Below are 19,615 nucleotides of genomic sequence, written 5' to 3' on the forward strand. Positions count from 1 at the left end.
AGTTTGTGAAGCTGAAGAGGGTCCTTCCCCACTTGATTCCTCAGAAGAGGAGTCATCAGTCTCATCCCAGTCCTCTGAGGGGGATTCGTCTCCCCTTTCCCAGAGTTCCTCTGTTTGAGGGTCCTGGGTGGTAGAAGGGGAGCTAATGCGTTTTCTTCCACTTTGTGAAGATGCGATTAAGGCCATTAATCTTTCCTCAAATCCACTTGTGGTTGAGGAAAAAACCTCCTGAGTAATATATAAATGCAGAGCTACTACCAGAAATGCACCCACTGCTGAGCAGGGATGAGGCTAACAAGCATGGAAAGGTACGTACTCTTGACAGCCCCCGGTGGCGAGTTTAGGCATGACAACATTTATTTAAAGGAGAAAACCCAAAAGAATTAGAAAAATTTCGTAGAAATCTCCCTAACCTTATCCAGCTGCAGGGTTCTGTGGTAACAGACCCAATCTTCACTACTTATGGTGGACTCCGTTTAGAAAACCTTCAGGGACTGGGGCCCCTTTTTTAAACACGGGGGATACGCAGCCCCGGGCCTGTAATGCACACCGCCAGGAATATGGCTGAAAAAAACAAATACTGGATCCCGAGGTCCAGCTCTCTAAAAAGAGAAGCGTTACAGATAAAACCTTGTTTCTTCAGACACGAGGTCCGGGTACCATTCAATTTGGCCTGGAAAAGGCACTATGAATGGATCCGGTTGCATGGCTTGCCCCAGTAAGGAATATTCCAGCGGAGCTCAGCACAGCACATCATTACTCGTGACCAACACCTAATGCCGCGTACACACGAGCGGAATGTCCGACAGAAAAAGTCTGACAGAAGCTTTTCATCATATATTCCAATCGTGTGTATGCCTCATCTCTTTGGTGTAGTTTAATATCCACATTTTCAGGACAAGTTTTCAGGGCATACCACCTTCTTCAATGTCCAAGCAGTCAAGTAACTTTCTAAGTCACTGACCTGTAAGTATGCAGATCAGGAGTTCTGACCCCACCTTGACTTTTCTAACCTGACTGCTTGTTCCAAGTTGGTGTCTCAGAAAATACCTACGTCATTGTTATCAAAGTGGCTAGAATCTTCAAAAGGAGTAAGCAAAGGCAGTTTGTGTATTTATCGCAATACAAGGTATAATGTGACCCACTACCATGTTTTTGAATGTGTTAACCACTTAGCTTTTGTAAAAGATGTCTAGGAAGCTATGCCATTTTTTTTAAATAAATAATGAGCTCTGTGGTCCAGTTACATGAAGCATATGATGCACCCACTATTTTCACTATCCATATGCTTGTAACCTGTTTTTGTAAAAAAAAAAAAAAAAGAAAGGTAGTTAAAAAAACTCTCTGGAATTTGTGTTGATTTATATTAATACGCATTCTAACATCTGGATTTTAATTTGCCTTTGTTAAAGCCTATCATCCACTGAAGCAGACCAAACTGACATGAAATCAAGCAGAGATTTCCACTAATCAAAGCCATACTGCTGCTATTGGCATAAGTATTACAAAGAGTATTTGCTTAAAGACAATACTTTTTTCTTAGAGGAGATGAGATTGATTCTGAAAGATTGATGCTAATTAAACAACAAGACAAGATGGAAAACATATGATGCTCAGAATGGTAACCAGATTGTGGCAGCATGCAGCTTTTTTCCCACATTACCGGGAGATGCTGAAAAATTTGGTTGACATTAATAACATACATTGATTTATTATGACATCAGAAAGCCTTCCATTAATGAAGCATCCAAGTCTGGGAAACTCATCCAGTCCAGTTCAGTTTACCCCTGACTTCACCAAAAACTACAGCTTCCAGCATGCTCTACTGATTTCGCAATTGCTTAAAGGCCAATCCCCTGATATTATATAATCGATGAATGTTGGTGCAGAAAGGAGGTGAGTATAGATTTTAAATTGCGCTTGCCCTTGTAACCTCAACCTCAGTCTTGCTTCCAGCATTAGCAGCCTGTAGCTCAATGTAGAAGGCAACATGAGAATGAAGACAAGTTTCTGAATAAATAGAGATGGGACTTTAGAGTGGTATATTGGGGATCACGGTAATACAGAAGGGTTAATGGCACACTACATTCACCTCTACTTAGTGCCATGTTAATAACTTCCCCTGGTACTTTTAAAAACACCCCTAAACACTGCCTATTGGAATGCTTGTACTAAATGTGAAACTGCAGATAAGTGTTATTATGTAAGCACATGCTCCCACATTTCCAATAAACTTTCACTTTATTGTATTTCCCCACCTAAAAGTTAAAATGTAGTTACAGATGGATATCAATTAGCACTTGGCTTGTTCTTGGCCACCTGGGTGTTTTAGGTTTTCTTACTCATCTCCTTTACAGCAACCCTGTTGTATTCTCCATAATATAAAATGAATAAATATATTCACCAGTAAGAGTTTGCTCTCTTATAATATCCACAGAAGACATGCAGACCCAGGATCTCAAGCACAAAGATATCCCCAAGAGAAGAAATATGCAAAGTTCTCAGGTGGTTTAAGAACAATTATGCAGCACATGTCAATCAGAGTCAGACTCCCAACCTGTAAACTTGTTCTAGGTCTGTGCCTCACTAAATAAAAGAAAAAAGAAAAAATCAAGGCCCCAGAGCTTCCAAAAATAAAAACGAGTTAGCAATTGTACCTTCCAAATTTGTAGACTGACAGGATTATTCAAAACAGCAGCATCTGCTTATTTTTTAATTCTCCAAGGTAAACAATTGGAAAATATCTAAAGTTATGCAAGCCACCCCATCAACTTAATTGAAATGCCACAGCATCTCTCTTTCACTTGCTTTCTGATTATATAGACAAGCCATGTTATCTGACAAGCATATAAGTTCCCTGACTATGAATCAACAGCCGATGGAAGACATGTCAAACATCTTGAAAGCAGAGATTTGAGGAACTGATAGGATAATGGAAAGGAAAAAAAAATCTTTTAAATATATTATTGTATTTGGAGTTTGGAGGAACTCTGTGAATGAATGACTAATTTAGATGTTCCTGCCTCTGCTAATATTATTGCAGGTATTTTTATAGAGTTGGCAATTTATGGAACACGTTACATACAGTACATTTACATCAGTCCCTTCCCTCAAGAAGTTTACAATATAATATAATATAGATTAATCTAATATACTAGGACCAATTTTGTGAGGATCCATTACCTACTAGCATGTCTTTGGAGCATGGGTGGAAAACCAAACAAGCATAGGGTGAACATGGAGATCTGTTTTAAAATAGGGACCCTAGAGATCATCTGCAAGGCAGTAGTTCTAACTGCTAAGCCACTGTGCTGCCCTGTCTTTTAGGAGACAGGAAAGATGGTGATCTTTTGACTTCAAGCGTTTTTTTACAACAATACTGTGAAGTGACCATGCCATTAGGCTCTTCAAGACAATGGAAAAGGATCACAGCGTTCAAGTGGAATGCACTGCATTTCCAGGCATAGGTGAACATGTGATTACCTCCCCCACCCCCATGTCACAGTGCTGATGCCTTGTGATTGGCCCAGTGCTATCACATGGGAGCGTTTATGGAGTCCATTGCACTGTGCTAACTCTGAAAAGTCAGTCTGGAGTTTAGACAAGACTTGTTCTTCTTGCTCTTGACTGCCAAAGGAGCGGGAGCAAGTAAAGGTAAGTGTATGCTGCTGGTGGGGGAGAAGTTACGTGACCCTTTTACTTTTTCTTGTGTGGACAATAGAAATGATCAATTTAAACTACTAAGGAAAGCTGTTCTTCTTGTGGTTGCCCCCTGCTAGCTGAGGTGGTAAATATGAATTATTCATATGCTATACTTCACATGTGCCAGATTAAAAATAACTAAAACATCCTCCATACATAGTTGCATCCCCCCAGGCAGCAAATGGTAAGGTAACTAGCAGCTTACACTAGGTTGATGGACAACAACTTGGCATACAACTTGTAGCATGTCCAATACCTGTGAATAATCAAGCCACAAAACCAGGTTAAGGACTTCTGGTACAATTTGAAATGTACAATTCAGTTTATACAAATATGGAAACTGACGCAATGTGTGTTACCATATAGTGGGTCAGAAACAGGACAACCTCTTTACATATTAAAGAATATACTTAGTATAGTCTGAGTCTGATAAATATGCCATACATGCTTATCTCTAAACTATAACGCCACTACTCTTAATTAGGAGAATGTGCTGCAAATGATTTTAGAAACATATACTGATTAGGGTTGTTCTTTGTTTCTTTTCTCTTCTTTGTTCAGAATAACCACATTCCTGTCTAAGACATCAGGCTCTGTCTTTGTCAAGCATTAAGCCAAGTCTGTAATGATGATATATCCTGAGAACTCAAGTTTGGTTGTTTGTTGAGCTTCACTGGCAGCCCTTCTGGCGTGGACCTCAGTTATGTGGTTAGAAATAAGACTTGGACAGGTCCCGCTTTGGTCTCCTCATGTTCACTATGATTTATATCAGAGCCTGAGTAATGTCTGTGTTCTAAACAGAACTATTTTACCTCAGACAATATTCCACATCATAAAAAAATGTTCACACAGGGAAGAACCCTAATGATTTCAGAATAGTGAATTATAAACTCAGTGACCTTCAACATAGACAGCTACTGCAAACAGAGTTATTCTGCAAAAGCAATATTGTATCGGACAGATGATGTAATTAAAACTTGGAAGCCTGCCTATAGGATAGAGGAAAATGGAGTTTATAGTAGACCAATAGTCAGCACAATAAAGGCAATTACTCATGAGGCACCAAAATATATAAGAGAGCTTAAAGTGTTAGTTCACCTTTAACAAAAAAAAAACTGCCTATGCTGGTAAGGGACACCTGTAGACAAAAACAAACTGTGCAGCTTTGACCAAAATTAAAAAATGCCCTTGGGGTAGGCCATTTCAGCCTAACCGAAATACTCCCAGAGGTGGGATCATCCTGTCCTCCCATGTTGCCAGAATGTGCTAAGACACTCCCAGCTGATTCAGAGAGTTGACCACACATGTGCATGTGGGGGAGTTTGAGAGCTCGCTCCTATGACGGGGGGTGGGGGGTGCCTGAGCAGTAAAAGCTGAGAGTATCTTAGTAACATCCTAGCAACAAGGCAGGACAGAATGATACCATCTCTAGGAGTATTTTAGCTAGGCTTCGAAAGGTACATAAAAAGGCCTACACCCAGGGACGGCCCATCCATTATCCATGTGTCCGGCCCCCATGCATGGATTCCAATGGGAGGGAGGGGGTGTTTGAAGCACCTGATTAGAGCCAGAGGCTCTAATATGCTTCAAAATAGGGTGGGCTCAGAGTGCAAGCACTGTGAACCAAGCCCATGCAGGTGTGTTACAATAGCAAATTAATATTTGCTATTGTAACACTGATCCTCCTCCCGGCCAATCAGGAAGTGGGTCTTGAGACACGTCACTCAACTGGTTGAAAGGCAGGTGATCTTATTGGATGCCTAGGAAGAGGGGAGGAGACACATGGTGGAAGCTGCCATGATGGAGGAGAGGACACAGGAGCCGCTGCCCGATGCCCGCCACCTGCCACCTTGATGGAGTAAGTGCTGGACGGACCTACAGACAGCAAGCGAACAAGCGAGCGAGCAAGAAGGCGGGCACAGTGGGGAGAAAATACCAGCCGCCACTGCCTACACCTATAGCAAGGGCATTATCCAACCCTAGTCAAAGCTGCACAGTTTGTTTTTATCTACAGGCGGGTGCTGGGGGGGTTGCTGCACACAGAAGGTTTTTTACCTTCATGTATAGAACCCCTTTATTTTTTTATCTCTTATTTAAAATCCATTTAAAACTATATGGTAATGTCATCACAGGCCACAGCTAGGAAGCAGAAAGTACAGGGCCTGGAGGAGATCTATACGAGGGCTGGAGTCAGCTGACAGAGTCTGCTAAATGCCGAGACCAGGGGGGGCAGAGACGGGGGGGGGGGTGCTGTGGCTGCACAGAAAGGCACAGGATCTGTAGAAGCAGTACTGTCCTCCTCTCTGCTGCAGACTGCTGAGACAAGGAGAGTGCTGCAGCTGCAAGAGAGGTGCAAGGGCCACATAATATGGCCTGGTGGGCTGGATTCGGCCCATGGGCCTTGTGTTTGACACATGTGCCATAGAGGTTGAGTTTCACATTGAAAGTTATCGGTCCATGAGGTTGGTTCATTGGTGTCAGTTGGTGAGGTGCCTGGCCGCTGGCATGAAATACTGAACTGTCAAGCAAGGTTGTATTCCATGAACAGACACAGGTGGGGGCAGGCAACGTTCAGGCATAGTCATAAAATAAGCACAAGGTCATGGCAGTCTTAGGTGACACAACCAATTAAATAATTTCTTAAAATAAGAAACATCATTTATAGTGACAGACTAATGTGAACACACATGGAGAATGAAGAATGATCTCATATGTAGATTTGAAACTCTTTACTAGAACTGAAAAGATGTTTTGTCTACTTTCATAAAACATCTAACTCAATAAAGAGAGAATGAAAATAAAGACATCTTCCTGGTCTGAAGAACAAATGCATTGCACTGTTTAAGCCAGTGAAGACAAGTCTAGTTATATTTTAGTTGTATAATAAGCAGGGTAAAAGATGATGGAGTTTTATAAAAATATATATGTACTGTACATTTTAATAATGTGTGAAAGAAAACCATGTGTTTCCCATAACAGCTAACTGGATGATCTTTGCTTTGCCCATGCAGGGTCAAGCAACAGGTTCATCTACATAATGCATATACTTGTATTCGCCTCGCTTCCCACCTCATTTGTGTAGCCACCAGGAGTAAAAGGAAAGCTCTGTGTGAGCTAATGGTCAATGGAGTCATAGCTATAGACTTTCCTATGACTGGCCCATTACAGCCTCATTTAGAGAGCCCAAGGTCTCCTTTATATTTCAGCCCATGCAGCTGAATTGAGTAGCAGCTGAGTAAAGGTAAAGTCACTATATGCTGCTGGGGATGGAGGATGGGGAGAAATAAAGCACACTAGTTGCTTTCACCTGAATAGGCAATGTGCAGATTTGCTTAAATTTATAAACCATCACAACAAAAATAACTGCTAGAATTTGATTGGTCAAATGTATGCCAATAAACGCACTATACAAAACATGCAATAGATAGTTCAGCATAATTAGTGTCATGTTTATAATGTAAAGTGTAGCAGCCAGATTCTCTATATGCTTATGTTATTAAGGGCAGGCTCTGGTACAGCCTTGACTACTGCTGTGTTTACAGCTGCCTCCTACATAGAGTAGATCCACCCTATCACAGTTCTGACACAACATAACATGGACGCACCAGCTTTGTGCATTAACCATGACACCTTTTATTAAGCGATAAAAATAATTGTACTCACAAAACACACAGAGCTTCAAGCTCAACACTAATCTCCAACAGATCAACCAGAATTGGTAACACTCCTCCAAATGGACTAAACTGCTTTCCCTGAGTTCTGCAGACAGATTTAAAGAGTCTACTAGCACACACGTGCCTCCCAGAGTCTCCCAAGCAGCTGAACAGACCACCAATGCCCCCTGGCATACTCAAAAATTCAAGAAAATGGTCAGCGCTTTAAGAACAATTCTAAAAGGTGAGCATTTTCCTGATTTCCATGTACCAGGAGGAACACTAAGGCTGCGTACACACGCGGGGACTGTTCGCCCAACTTTGTCCGTCAAACAGTTTCGGCAAACAGTCCGCTCAAAATTAGCATGGACGGACATGGCCACACACGACGGACGAACAGTTTGCTGAAACCGTGCGCGATGACGTGAACGGCACGTACGACGGGACGAAAAATACGACGTCCTATACACTGCATTATAACTTTCGGCGTGAAAATCCTTTCTGAGCATGCGCGCAACTTTGTTTGACGAACAAGCCTACACACGCGGGGACTGTCCGCTGAAACAAGGTTTCAGCGTACAGTTTTTCGGAATTTCCGAAAAACCTTGTTCAGCGGACTGTTCGCTGAAACTGTCCGCTGAAAGCCCACACACGAGCGGACTGTCCGCTGAAACTTGGTTTCAGCGGACAGTTTCAGCGAACAGTCCCCGCGTGTGTACGCGGCCTTAGGGTTGTTGATCAGCTGGCCTACCTAAAAAAGAATGATATACAGTTTTAATTAGATTTTTTGGTAAGAGGCTGCACAAATGACGGGTGGAGCATGTTATCACTGGTGGTGCACTGATGTTGGTGTAGTCACATGTGAGCACAATATATATATATATATATATATATATATATATATATATATATATATATATATATTTGTTTCCATTTATTTATAAAATGCTACACTATATAAGTTTCTTTTGGGTTTCACGTGTGATGAGTTGAACATCTTTGGGAAGCAAAGGTGAATAAACCAGAAGGCACGGAATTTGTGATTTTGACAGTTTTTTGGACCCATTTGGCATAAGTTGATTGGAAAGCTGGTAAAAGGTTTAGAAAGTCATCTGCATAATACTCACCTTTTAGAATTGCTCCTTAAGAGCTGAACATTCTCTTGAATTTTTAAGTTCTGCAGGTGCTTACATGTTTCAAAGGGTACACCTCTTCAGCAGACAAGAGGGGTACCTTTGAAATGCGTAAGCATCTGCAGGACTTAGGGACATCTGGAGGGGTGTTAACAGGTCTGGTTGATCTGTTGGAGATTTGCGTTGGGTGTTCTTTTATGTACAGTTTTATAGATTCCCCCAGACAGAGGTGGGCAGCAAGGCCAACTGGATTCTAGAATACCGTGCTCTGGGTTGAGTGCCGAAGATGTCTGGAATTTAGAGAGAATCTCCTCATAAGGACTGGTGCCATTCCTTATTCACAGAAGTTATATTGTTACAACATAACGTGGGGCCTAGGGTAAATGGAACATGGGACTTGAATCTGATATTTTATTGCACATTGCACGCATGTTCCAAATGACTTCTGGTCAGGTTAATATGGACACCTTGGCTGATGCTTTACCACAAAGCCCAGACCACTGCTACATTCCCAGATGTCACAAGGGTGGAATGTATCCTAAATATTCAACTTTCTATTCTCTGTCTTTCTTCTGGTTGAAGGGTTCGTCTACAGTATCAGCTACCTTTAAGATTCTCTTGCCTGCTTAGAGCCAAAGCTCATCCCCCTTGCTTTAGCACCAGTGGTTGTAACTTACTACTGTTTATATAGAAATTCTACTTAATCATTGTCTTCCATAGGGAAAAGAACATTTCTTGAGCATAGTTTACATATAACTTCTAGAAAACAGAAAAGTAAGTAAAAGGAAATGAATTATTAATTCAAAACTAAACCGCAAGTCTGAACGCTGGCTCCCAGACTGAGAAGGGTTATGAACCTCCGCACTAGACTGACAATAAAACCTGCTATAAAAGCCTTGACATGGCTGACACTAACTTGTGAAGCAAGAAACACAGAAGGGGGATGCTTTAGTCTGCTTTTCCTCAACACGGTTTAAAAAAAAAAAACATTAATAAAAATGATGAATTTGCCAATGCTGTTATAGCTTTGATTTAAAGACTTGCAAAGAGCTTCTCCGGTTAGTTTCTTTAATTTCCTTTCACTAAATAAACAGTAAGAAGAGAGGAAAAATCAGCATCCCCCCCCCCCCTACCACCAAAATGTAAATAGCATCTGTTAGAGGGAGTTATATACAATCTAATTTACTTTTGTATGTAGTTGTCTTTGTTCTGGTAACTTAATTTTCATTGATTTATGTTGTTAGTGTACATATGACTCACATACATTAATGAGAACATCACGATAAATATTATTGTTGGATTCCATATTAATGATAGCATAAGACAACAGGAAGCTGTTTGGGGTAAATTAACATGAACTGGTTTTCCATCGCCTTTCAACTTTCCTTAAGTGCAGTTTTGTCTTCAATCCGGTAGAAAAGGAGAGGAGAAACCCAGAAAAGCACAGTGATCATTTGTGTCTATAGAGAGCTGCAGTAGGAGATGGTACAGAAGAAAAGGGATGTCCTAAAGCAGGATCCCCCAACACTGACATCTTCAGTGATATGGTGAACATTCACATACTTTGCTTGGCCATGCAGCTCTTATAACACTCAACACACATCATCACTCATGGGGGTTATTTACGAAAGGCAAATCCACTTTGTACTGCAAGTGCACTTGAAAGTGTACTTGGAAGTGCAGTTGCTCTAAATCTAAGGGGTAGATCTGAAATGAGTGGAATCTCCGCTGATTTTATCTAATCATGTGCAAGCTAAAATGTGTTTTTTTAATTTTCCTTGCATGTCCCCCTCAGATCTACAACGACTTTACTTCCAAGTGCAGTTTCAGTGCAAAGTGGATTTTTCTTTAGTAAATAACCCCCAATGAGTCTGATTTAAAGGAGTTGAGAATCTTCATATAAAAAATTATGTGAATATTTGCCTCAATTATCCATACTTGTTGTTCACACTGTTTATTGTGTGAAGACTCTTAACTCTTTTAGTAAATCAGCAAAATGGATCTACTTGGTCCATGAAGTGATGCCACTAATTCAAATAGTATGAAATAATTGCGTAGTGTAAGGCCTCATGTACACTGCTGCTGGTAAACGGATGCAGTTGGGCATTTTTTTCAGCTGCCCCTGAGCTCTCCTGTTATCTTATCAGTACATGTACACAGGGTCGTTTAAAGTCCTTTCTAGCAGTTGAGTTTAGAAGATTTTTTTGGAACGCAATGTTCAGAGGCATTTGAAATGCCAAATGCCTGTAACTGCTTGTAAATGCTGCTAAACACGGTAACTCACGTTTAGCAACATTTCATTTATGGACGTTTTTTCATATTAACAAAACGTGGCTAAACGCAACTAAACGCGGCATATAAACATTACTAAACGGCTGTTTTTAGACGCTGGTTTCTAGCTGTCAAGTTAAATCGTTCAGGAGAGGTTGAACAACATCCCGTGTACATGAAGCTTAAGGGGCTAAGTGATAATGAGCAATCATAAACAGTCAAAAGTGCTTGTTATTGCTCTCGGGGATTTTGCGATATTTGTGTTAGGTAACTCTTCAAAAGTTGGCCACATTTAACTTAAAGTCATGGAAGGCTTCCGGCATTGATGATTTTCCCAATAATGTCTTGCTTCCCTTTTCTCTCTGGTAGGGAACTACATTTTAACAAACATCCTTAAAGAAAAAAAATGTGCCAAGAGAAATACAGTGCACGCCACTGCATTCAAAATGCCTTCACTGACCTGGAACAAGTGTACAGATCAGTAGTTCTGACTATTAAAAATAAAGTTGTGCAAATGATGTAATGTTTTATGAGTATCAACAGTGTGGCACAACAAGGACAAAAAAAAAACAACACATAACAAAATGAGCACAATATCCTTACCACAAAATCGAATGATTACTCAGTTTGCTGCAACTATGCCAAATGAAACCAGGGGTAGTCACTAAGCAACTTTGCTACTTTGCAATGACTCATAAGAAGAGCTGAGCACAGTAAACCCAAGATCTTTGATTGAATGCAAATTAATAAATCATATCATAAATGATCATTGTGTCATGTCTGCCTTGTAGTCGTATCATTTTATACAGGGGTAGGCAACCTGTGGCCCTTCAGCTGTTGCAGAACTACAAGTCCCATCATGCCTCTGGGAGTATTTGTAACTGCCAGCCTTGCAATGCCTCATGGAAAATGTAGTCCCTAGGTTGCATACCCCTGATTTTATAGGCGATCATTTTTAATACATGTTTTGAAGCTGCTCTTTCTGAATTGTCAGTATTTCATTATGCGGTATTGATCACCCAGTTCTTGTCACTGCAAAACTGAAGAATATACACAGCCTTTATATACTTTATATAGAGTTAGGAAGCAGGCAGCAATCAGTATACACAATGCTGTCAGTGCTACCTGTTTAGCATGACATGCAGAAAAATGCAAGAAGCAGGAGCAGCATAGGAAAATACGTCATAAGGTTCCCAAGTACCACAAATGCCATGTGGACCACTGTGATAAATAGCTCCAACTCTGGCTACAGGCTCGCTGTGCTTATGAATGCTGAGCAGAGATGGATTAAGTTGAGACAACTGGACCAAAAAGCAGACCAGCTTCCCCTACATCATTGCTTTCATTTGTTTCCTTAAACATTTCTCTCTTACAACTCACTATCCTCTAATGTACAGACTTAGAGGTGGTACTCACAGTTTAGGCTTGAAAGGCACTGGTGGAGGCTCTTTGGTAGGTGAAGCCAATGTGCTAGGTGAGGTGGGAGTGGAATAGATGCTATCTTGATTGCTGCTAACTCCATTGAAACTAGTATTACTGTGCACACCATTGGTTTTCCGCTCCAAAGTATTTAGTTGCAGATTACTTCTTTCTAGGGTTGGTTTTGACGCCAAATTGCTGGGCTGAAAACACTCTAGAGTTTTCTTTGATGGCATTTCAAGGCCACTACTTTTAGCTGCTATAGGAGAAGGAGACAAATGCTTCTGGAAATCATAACCACTAATCTCTCCACTTGACACATCACTTCTGGTCCGCTCATTATTTGCTGTGAGAGAGAAAACAAAGAGCCCAAGGTAAAAATATGATTCACCTTAAAACAACATGGATGCATTCCAGAACCTTTCCTGTGTTCCAGTAATAATCCAGTAAAACAGTCAAACACTTTGCTAAGCTTTCCCTTCCAGTCTGTTTGCCATGTAACAGATATTGTCCATCCTAAATTTTTTGATAAATTCTGTGAATGCATAGATGTAAATCGATTGCCGTGAGGAGAATATGTTATAAAGCTAAATCTCTATGTCAGAAACCATAGAAGATGCCTGCCAATTTGAATCCAACAAGAATATTGTATTTATAGACTGTTTAGGCTGTTTAAAGCAAATACCAGCTGGCCTAACTCTTCTAAGGTCAAACCATGCTATTATTTACAGTTCCACTGAAGTTGAAATCACAAGTAGTCTTCTATTCCATTTCACTAATATCAGAAGTTATATTCACTTCTTTAAGATGACAAGAAAAGAGATAAACCAATCCACTTGGTTTTAAAAGAATCCATATTCTGAGGCTGATTTACTATAAGATTTGAGAATTTACATACAACAAAATGAGTTTTACTGCAATTATCCAATCCGATGTAAAGAAAAAAAATGTTTTTCTATTTTCTATTGTGAGATTTATGATGTTTCAAGAATTGAAACAAACTCAATTATATAAGCATAAAAATGACAGATGTGGTAAAATTTCAGTATATAAATAAAAATCATCCATGAGTGGGTGTCCTAGTGTGTCTGTTTCAATTCGTATATGTTATCAATAAATTGAATATTTTTCTTTTTCAAATATTATTTTTTTTATATATCTTTTTTGAACAATTGACCTAAAAATCCCATATTTGAGGTTCTTCTTTTAAATAGTACGTCCATCCGTCTGGATTTTTCAGAGTGGATCGGATGTCAACAGACATGTCACCACTGACATCCGATGCTCCATAGAGCTGTATGGAGCGACCGTTCAGATCCGCCTGAAAAAACTGACAGGCGGATCTGAATGTGTGAAAGGGGCCTAACAGAAAAGAAGACATATATAAACTAGTCCTTTACCACCTGATAATGTAAATGAGAAGATCAGCATAGAAGATGGATTAACTGTGGATGATATGCAACACATCAATTAGTGCACAAAAGTTAAATAAACCTACCACATGTGCCACCTCCTCCAGAGTTTGCACTTTTTCCAGATTAGTTTTTCTCTTACAGTACAGCATTACAGTTGCATGTGCAGTTTTCCATATTTTAAGAGAAATATCAGCCATAAACATGTTATTAAATAATATAAATCTACCAGATCTACCACACTGTAATATGTAAAGATACAGGGTGTCCCAAAAAAATGTATACACAAATTGAATGATTATAAAGTCAGTATTTATTACCATATAGTTCACTTTCAAATTTAAAATAAAATGCATAAATGTACCAGTTAAGGTATTTTAAAATTTGAAAGTGAACTGTATAGTAATAAATACTGACTTTATAATCATTCAAATTGTGTATACGCCCCACATTTTAACTTGATCTTACAGTGCCTTGAAAAAGTATTTATATCCCTTAAAAATGTCCACATTTTATCATGTTACAATGAAAAATGTAAATGTATTTTATTGGGATTTTATGTGATAGACCTACACAAAGTGGCACATAATTGTGAAGTAGAAGGAAAATGATAAATGGCTTTCCAAAATCTTTACCAATATATATGTGAAAAGTGTGGGGTGCATTTGTATTCAGCCCCCCGAGTCAATCCTTTGTAGAACTACCTTTCGCTGCTATTACATTTGTAAGTCTTTTTGGGGATGTCTCTACCAGCTTTGTACATCTAGAGAGTGACATTTTTGCCCATTCTTCTTTGCAAAATAGCTTAAGTTCTGTCAGATTGGATGGAGAGCATCTGTGAACAGCAATTTTCAAATCTTGCCACAGCTTTGAAATTGGATTTAGGTCTGGACTTTGACTGGGCCATTCTAACACATGAATATGCTTTAATCTAAACCATTCCATTGTAGCTCTGGCTGTATGTTTGGGGCTGTTATCCTGCTAAAAGGTGAACCTCTGCCCCAGCCTCAAATCTTTTGCAGACTCTAAGGCCGCGTACACACACGGGCGGACTGTTCGCCCAACTTTGTTTGTCAAACAGTTTGACAAACAGTCCGCTCAAAATTAGCATGAGCAGACTTGACCACACACGACGAACGAACAGTCCGCTGAAAACTTGCACGATGACGTGAACGGCACGTACGACGGGACGAGAGATTCGAAGTCCTATACACTGCAATGCAACCTTCGGCGTGTAAATCCTTTCTGAGCATGCGTGGAACTTAGTTTGACGAACAAGCCTACACATGAGCGGACTGTCCGCTCAAACCAAGTTTCAGCGGACAGTCTTACGGAAATTCCAAAAAACTTTGTTCGTCAGACTGTCCGCTGAAACTGTCCGCTGAAGCCCACACACGAGCGGACTGTCCGCTGAAACACTGTTCAGCGGACAAAGTTGGACGAACAGTCCGCCCGTGTGTACGCGGCCTTACAGGTTTTCTTTTAGGATTGTGCTGTATTAGGCTCCATTCATCTTTCCATCAACTCTGACCAGCTTCCCTGTCCCTGCTGATGCTGCCACCACCATATTTCACGGTGGCGATGGTGTGTTCAGGGTGATGTGCAGTGTTAGTTTTCTGCCACACGTAGGGTTTTGCTTTTAGCCCAGAATGTTCAATTTTGGTCTCATCTGACTAGAGCACCTTCTTCCACATGTTTGCTGTGTCCCCCACATGGCTTCTCACAAACTGCAAACAGGACTTCTTATGGCTTTCTTTCAACGATGGCTTACTTCTTGCCACTCTTCCATAAAGGCCAGATTTGTGGAGTGCATGACTAATAGTTATTCTGTAGACAGATTCTCCCAGCTGAGCTGTGGATCTCTGAAGCTCCTCCAGAGCTAGGCCCATGTTAGCTCTGGAGGAGCTTCAGAGATCTGCTTCTCTGATTAATGCTCTCCTTGCTCGGCCTGTCAGTTTAGGTGGACAGCCATGTCTTGATACGTTTACAGTTGTGCCATAGTCTTTCCATTTTCAGAGGATGGATTGAACAATGCTCTGCGAGATGTTCAAAGCTTGGGATATTTTTTTATAACCTAACCCTGCTTTAAACGTCTCCACAGCTTTATCCCTGACCTGTCTGCTGTGTTCCTTTGCCTTCCTGATGCTGTTTGTTCACTAAGGTTCTCTAACAAACCTCAGAGGGCTTCACAGAACAGCGGTATTTATATTGAGATTAAATTACAACACAAGTGTAAGTGTACTATATTTACTATCTAGTGACTTCTGAAGGCAATTGGTTTCACTAGATTTTAGTTAGGGGTATCAGAGTAAAGGGGGCTGAATACAAATGCCATGTAAAAAAAGTTGAAAACCATTTATTATTTTCCTTCCACTTCACAATTATCTGCCAATTTGTGTTGGTCTATCACATAAAAGTCCAATAAAATACATTTACATCTTTTGTTGTAACAAAATGTGTAAAATTTCAAGGGGTGTGAATACTTTTTAAATGCCCTTCACACAAGAAACCATCCTTGACAATGGCATAGCAGATATCACATCAATGACATACCAGAAAGCACGGTGACCTGCGCACTACAGGTCACTGATCCATAGTCATTTCTTGCTGTGCAAGTAAAGGTTCCTGCATCTTCTGGGAAGGTCTCAGCAATCACCAGCGTACAGATTTCCTCTGGATCAAACAGAAAGCACAAGTTAACACTATATTATATTAATAAATAATTTAGCTGCAGCTAAATATGAAATGCAAGAATATAATTTTTAACAATATCACATCTAGGTACCATAATACCCACTTTGGATAAATACAGTAGTTAAACCTCAAAAACTGTTTATGTTACGCTCCAGGATTAATGGCTAGGCTGTCAAACAAGAAAAGGTAATAAACTATGTTATCACTGTGTTATTGCCTGTGTAAAATTAGGAAAGTAACTCCCCCTCCCCTCCCCCAAAAAATGCAATGTTTTTTTTATTGTACAAGTGACATATGTTACCTCTCCAGCAATAATAAGAAGCACAGTGATATCACTGAATCTCACTCCAAATTGTATGAGAGTAGCAGACAGGGGCAGCAGTGCCTTAAATGATCTCACACAGCAGATATACAGCTTTAAGGCACAGTAACTGCACTGCTATTTGTCAGGAGAAATTCTATCCAAGTTGTTCTTTTTTTAGGGTATTGTTTATGTACCAATAACTTTTTTTAATTGTTCTCTATAACAACGCAAGTCTTTCCTTTTTGAGTTCAAGTCATTAAGGGGTCTATTTATAAAGGTTCCCAGTTTTCCCACAATTTTCTGATTGAATTCAACTGGAAAAATGTGAGAATCCCTCCAGAAAGTTGTGTTAACACCTTTATTAATAGCCCCCGTTAGCTTAAGGTTGGGGATTGTTGCATATAAGGGTTAGGGTTTAGCTTTATATAATGTATTTCTGGCTCTGCAATCAGGGACAGATATGAGTAGAATTCTACATGTTCTCTTTTTTTAAGCATCAATAAAGTTTTTAACACGTTATTGTAACTGCTTTGTGTGGTATGTCATTTATTTTCCAGAACTGCCATTTCCATGCCTCTGACACCAAAATGCACACTACGAGATGGGATCATACAAGTTTTGCTTGCCCAATCTGTTGCAGGATAGGCATGCACTTCTGGTAAGTGCATTCCCTGAGTTACATAGTTACATAGTAGGTGAGGTTTAAAAAAGACACAAGTCCATCAAGTTCAACCAATGTGTGTGATTATATGTCAGTATTACATTGTATATCCCTGTATGTTGTGGTCGTTCAGGTGCTTATCTAATCGTTTTTTTAAATTTTCGATGCTCCCCGCTGAGGCCACTGACTGCAGAAGTGAATTCCACATCCTTGGCGCTCTTACAGTAAAGAACCCTCTAAGCAGTTTAAGGTTAAACCTCTTTTCTTCTAATTTTAATGAGTGGCCACATGTTTTGTTAAACTCCCTTCCATGAAAAAGTTTTATCCATATTATGGTGTCACCAGTACGGTATTTATAAATTGAAATCATATCCCCTGCCATGTAGTTGCCCACCCTATTCATTTGTTCAGATCTTTTTTGCAAGGTTTCCCCATCCTGTGGAGAACTTATTGCCCTGCTTAGGTTAGTATCATCTGCAGATACAGAGATTGAACTGTTTACCCCATCCTCTAGGTTGTTTATGAACAAAATAAATAGGATTGGTCCCAACACAGAACCCTGGGGGACCCCAATACCCACCCCTGACCATTCCGAGTACTCTCCATTTATCACCACCCTCTGAACTCGTCCTTGTTGCCAGTTTTCAATCCATGTACTCGCCCTATGGTCCATGCCAATGGACCTTATTTTGTACAGTAAACATTTATGGGGAACTGTGTCAATGGAGAGAGCACTTTGGTGGAATTTTGGAGTGCTTTGAACAGTCACACAGTGGAGGAAATTTGGGGCCAATACACCATTGGACTTTTTATATCTTTAAAATGATTTGTGTCAGACTACTATTGCTATTGGTATTATTCAAAGTTCACTTATTTTTTAATTCGTTGATATATGTTTTTTAAATAATTTTGCATGATTATTGATTTTTTTTCTTACTTGTATATTACTTGTCAACAACCAATAGTTTAATATTTATTTAGTACCAGGAGTGCATACCAATAATAGGTGCACTAACATCACAGTGCCAGACTCTCTAACCCACTCTATCCAAACTACATTTATAAAACCGAAACCCAGACAACTCTGAAAAGTGGAACTGCCGATAGACAGACAGATATCTCTGATGCCATGTACACACGAGTGGAATGTACAACAGAGAAAGTCAGATGGGAGCTTTTCATCGTATATTCCGATCGTATGTATGCCCCATTGGACTTTTTACGTAAAAAATCCTGACGGGCCTAGAAATAGAACATGTTCTAAATATTTCCGACGGAACCAATTCCTCTCAGGAAAACCGTTTGTCTGTATGCTGTTCCGACGTACCAAAAACAACGCATGCTCTGATGCAAGTACGAAACGGAAGCTATTGGCTACTGGTTATTGAACTTCCTTTTTCTAGTCCCGTTGTACCTGTTGTACGTTACCGCGTTCTTGACGGTCGGAATTTGGTGTGCTTGTGTGTACGCAAGACGGTTTCAGCAGAATTCAGAGTTTATTTTGACGGGGAAACTGGACGTGTATACACGGCATTAGAAGCCTGAACTCTTAGCCCTTGTACACACGATTGGAGAATCCGTCGGAATGTGTCCTATCGGACCGTGTTGTCGGATAATCCGACTGTGTGTGGTATGCATCGGACTGATTCCGTCGGAATATCCGTCGGACCCAATTTTCCAACTTGTTGGAAATATTTTCCGACCAACTGGTTCGATCGGACATACTCCGATCATGTGTAGAGAATTTTGATCGGACCAAGTGTCACGCATGCTCAGATCAAATTCCTACATCAAAGCTATTGGCTACTAGCCTGAATGTAGTCCCATTGTAACGAAATTACGTGATCACGTTCTGAAAGATCGGATTTTTCGCCAACTTAGTCCGGCTGTGTGTATGCAACAGTTTCGGACAAGATCGGACGGACAAAATCCGACGGATTTGGTTGTCGAAATCTCCGACCGTGTGTACAGGGGCTAAGTAATGTTCTGCCAAATGACAACATTTGGTAATTTACATGCTTTCTTCTTCTTCATGGAAGAGTGTTGGATCAGGCCCATAATGTTTTACCTGTATAATAGCATGTTACCTCTTAGCAGCTGTATTTGCCATTAATAATTTCCCCTTGTTTAACATTTTGCTGACGAATTCGCTATTTGTCTGGCTACATATTTAATTTCCTGGCCTACATACTGAGTTCCAAAACAACCCTATAAATTATTTTACTTAAATTATATGTTCATTGCCTTCTTATTGCAGTCCACTTAAGCTTAATTTTTCCTTCTTTTTCCACTGTTCATTTTCCTGTCTGAGTCAAATTTGTAAGAGGAAGGAATTGGACCAACACAGTGTCAGTATTCTGAAGAAA

General features: G+C 40.1%; 1 protein-coding gene across 3 annotated transcripts in view; it reads right to left on the reverse strand.

Moving 5' to 3' along the window:
* The window catches only part of PALLD (palladin, cytoskeletal associated protein), a 451,294-nt gene that overhangs the window by 201,939 nt on the left and 229,740 nt on the right, over positions 1-19,615 (reverse strand). For all 3 annotated transcript variants that reach the window (XM_077477177.1, XM_077477176.1, XM_077477178.1), the window contains 2 exons: positions 16,144-16,263; positions 12,176-12,524 (listed from right to left, as the gene is read on the reverse strand). In XM_077477177.1, the coding sequence (XP_077333303.1) occupies positions 12,176-12,524; positions 16,144-16,263 (469 nt within the window). The remainder of the gene's footprint in view (positions 1-12,175; positions 12,525-16,143; positions 16,264-19,615) is intronic.

This window comes from Lithobates pipiens, unplaced genomic scaffold (genome assembly GCF_037356315.1).
Source record: "Lithobates pipiens isolate NorthernLeopardFrog02 unplaced genomic scaffold, aLitPip1_a1.2 Scaffold_13, whole genome shotgun sequence".
NCBI classification, from domain to species: Eukaryota; Metazoa; Chordata; class Amphibia; order Anura; family Ranidae; genus Lithobates; species Lithobates pipiens.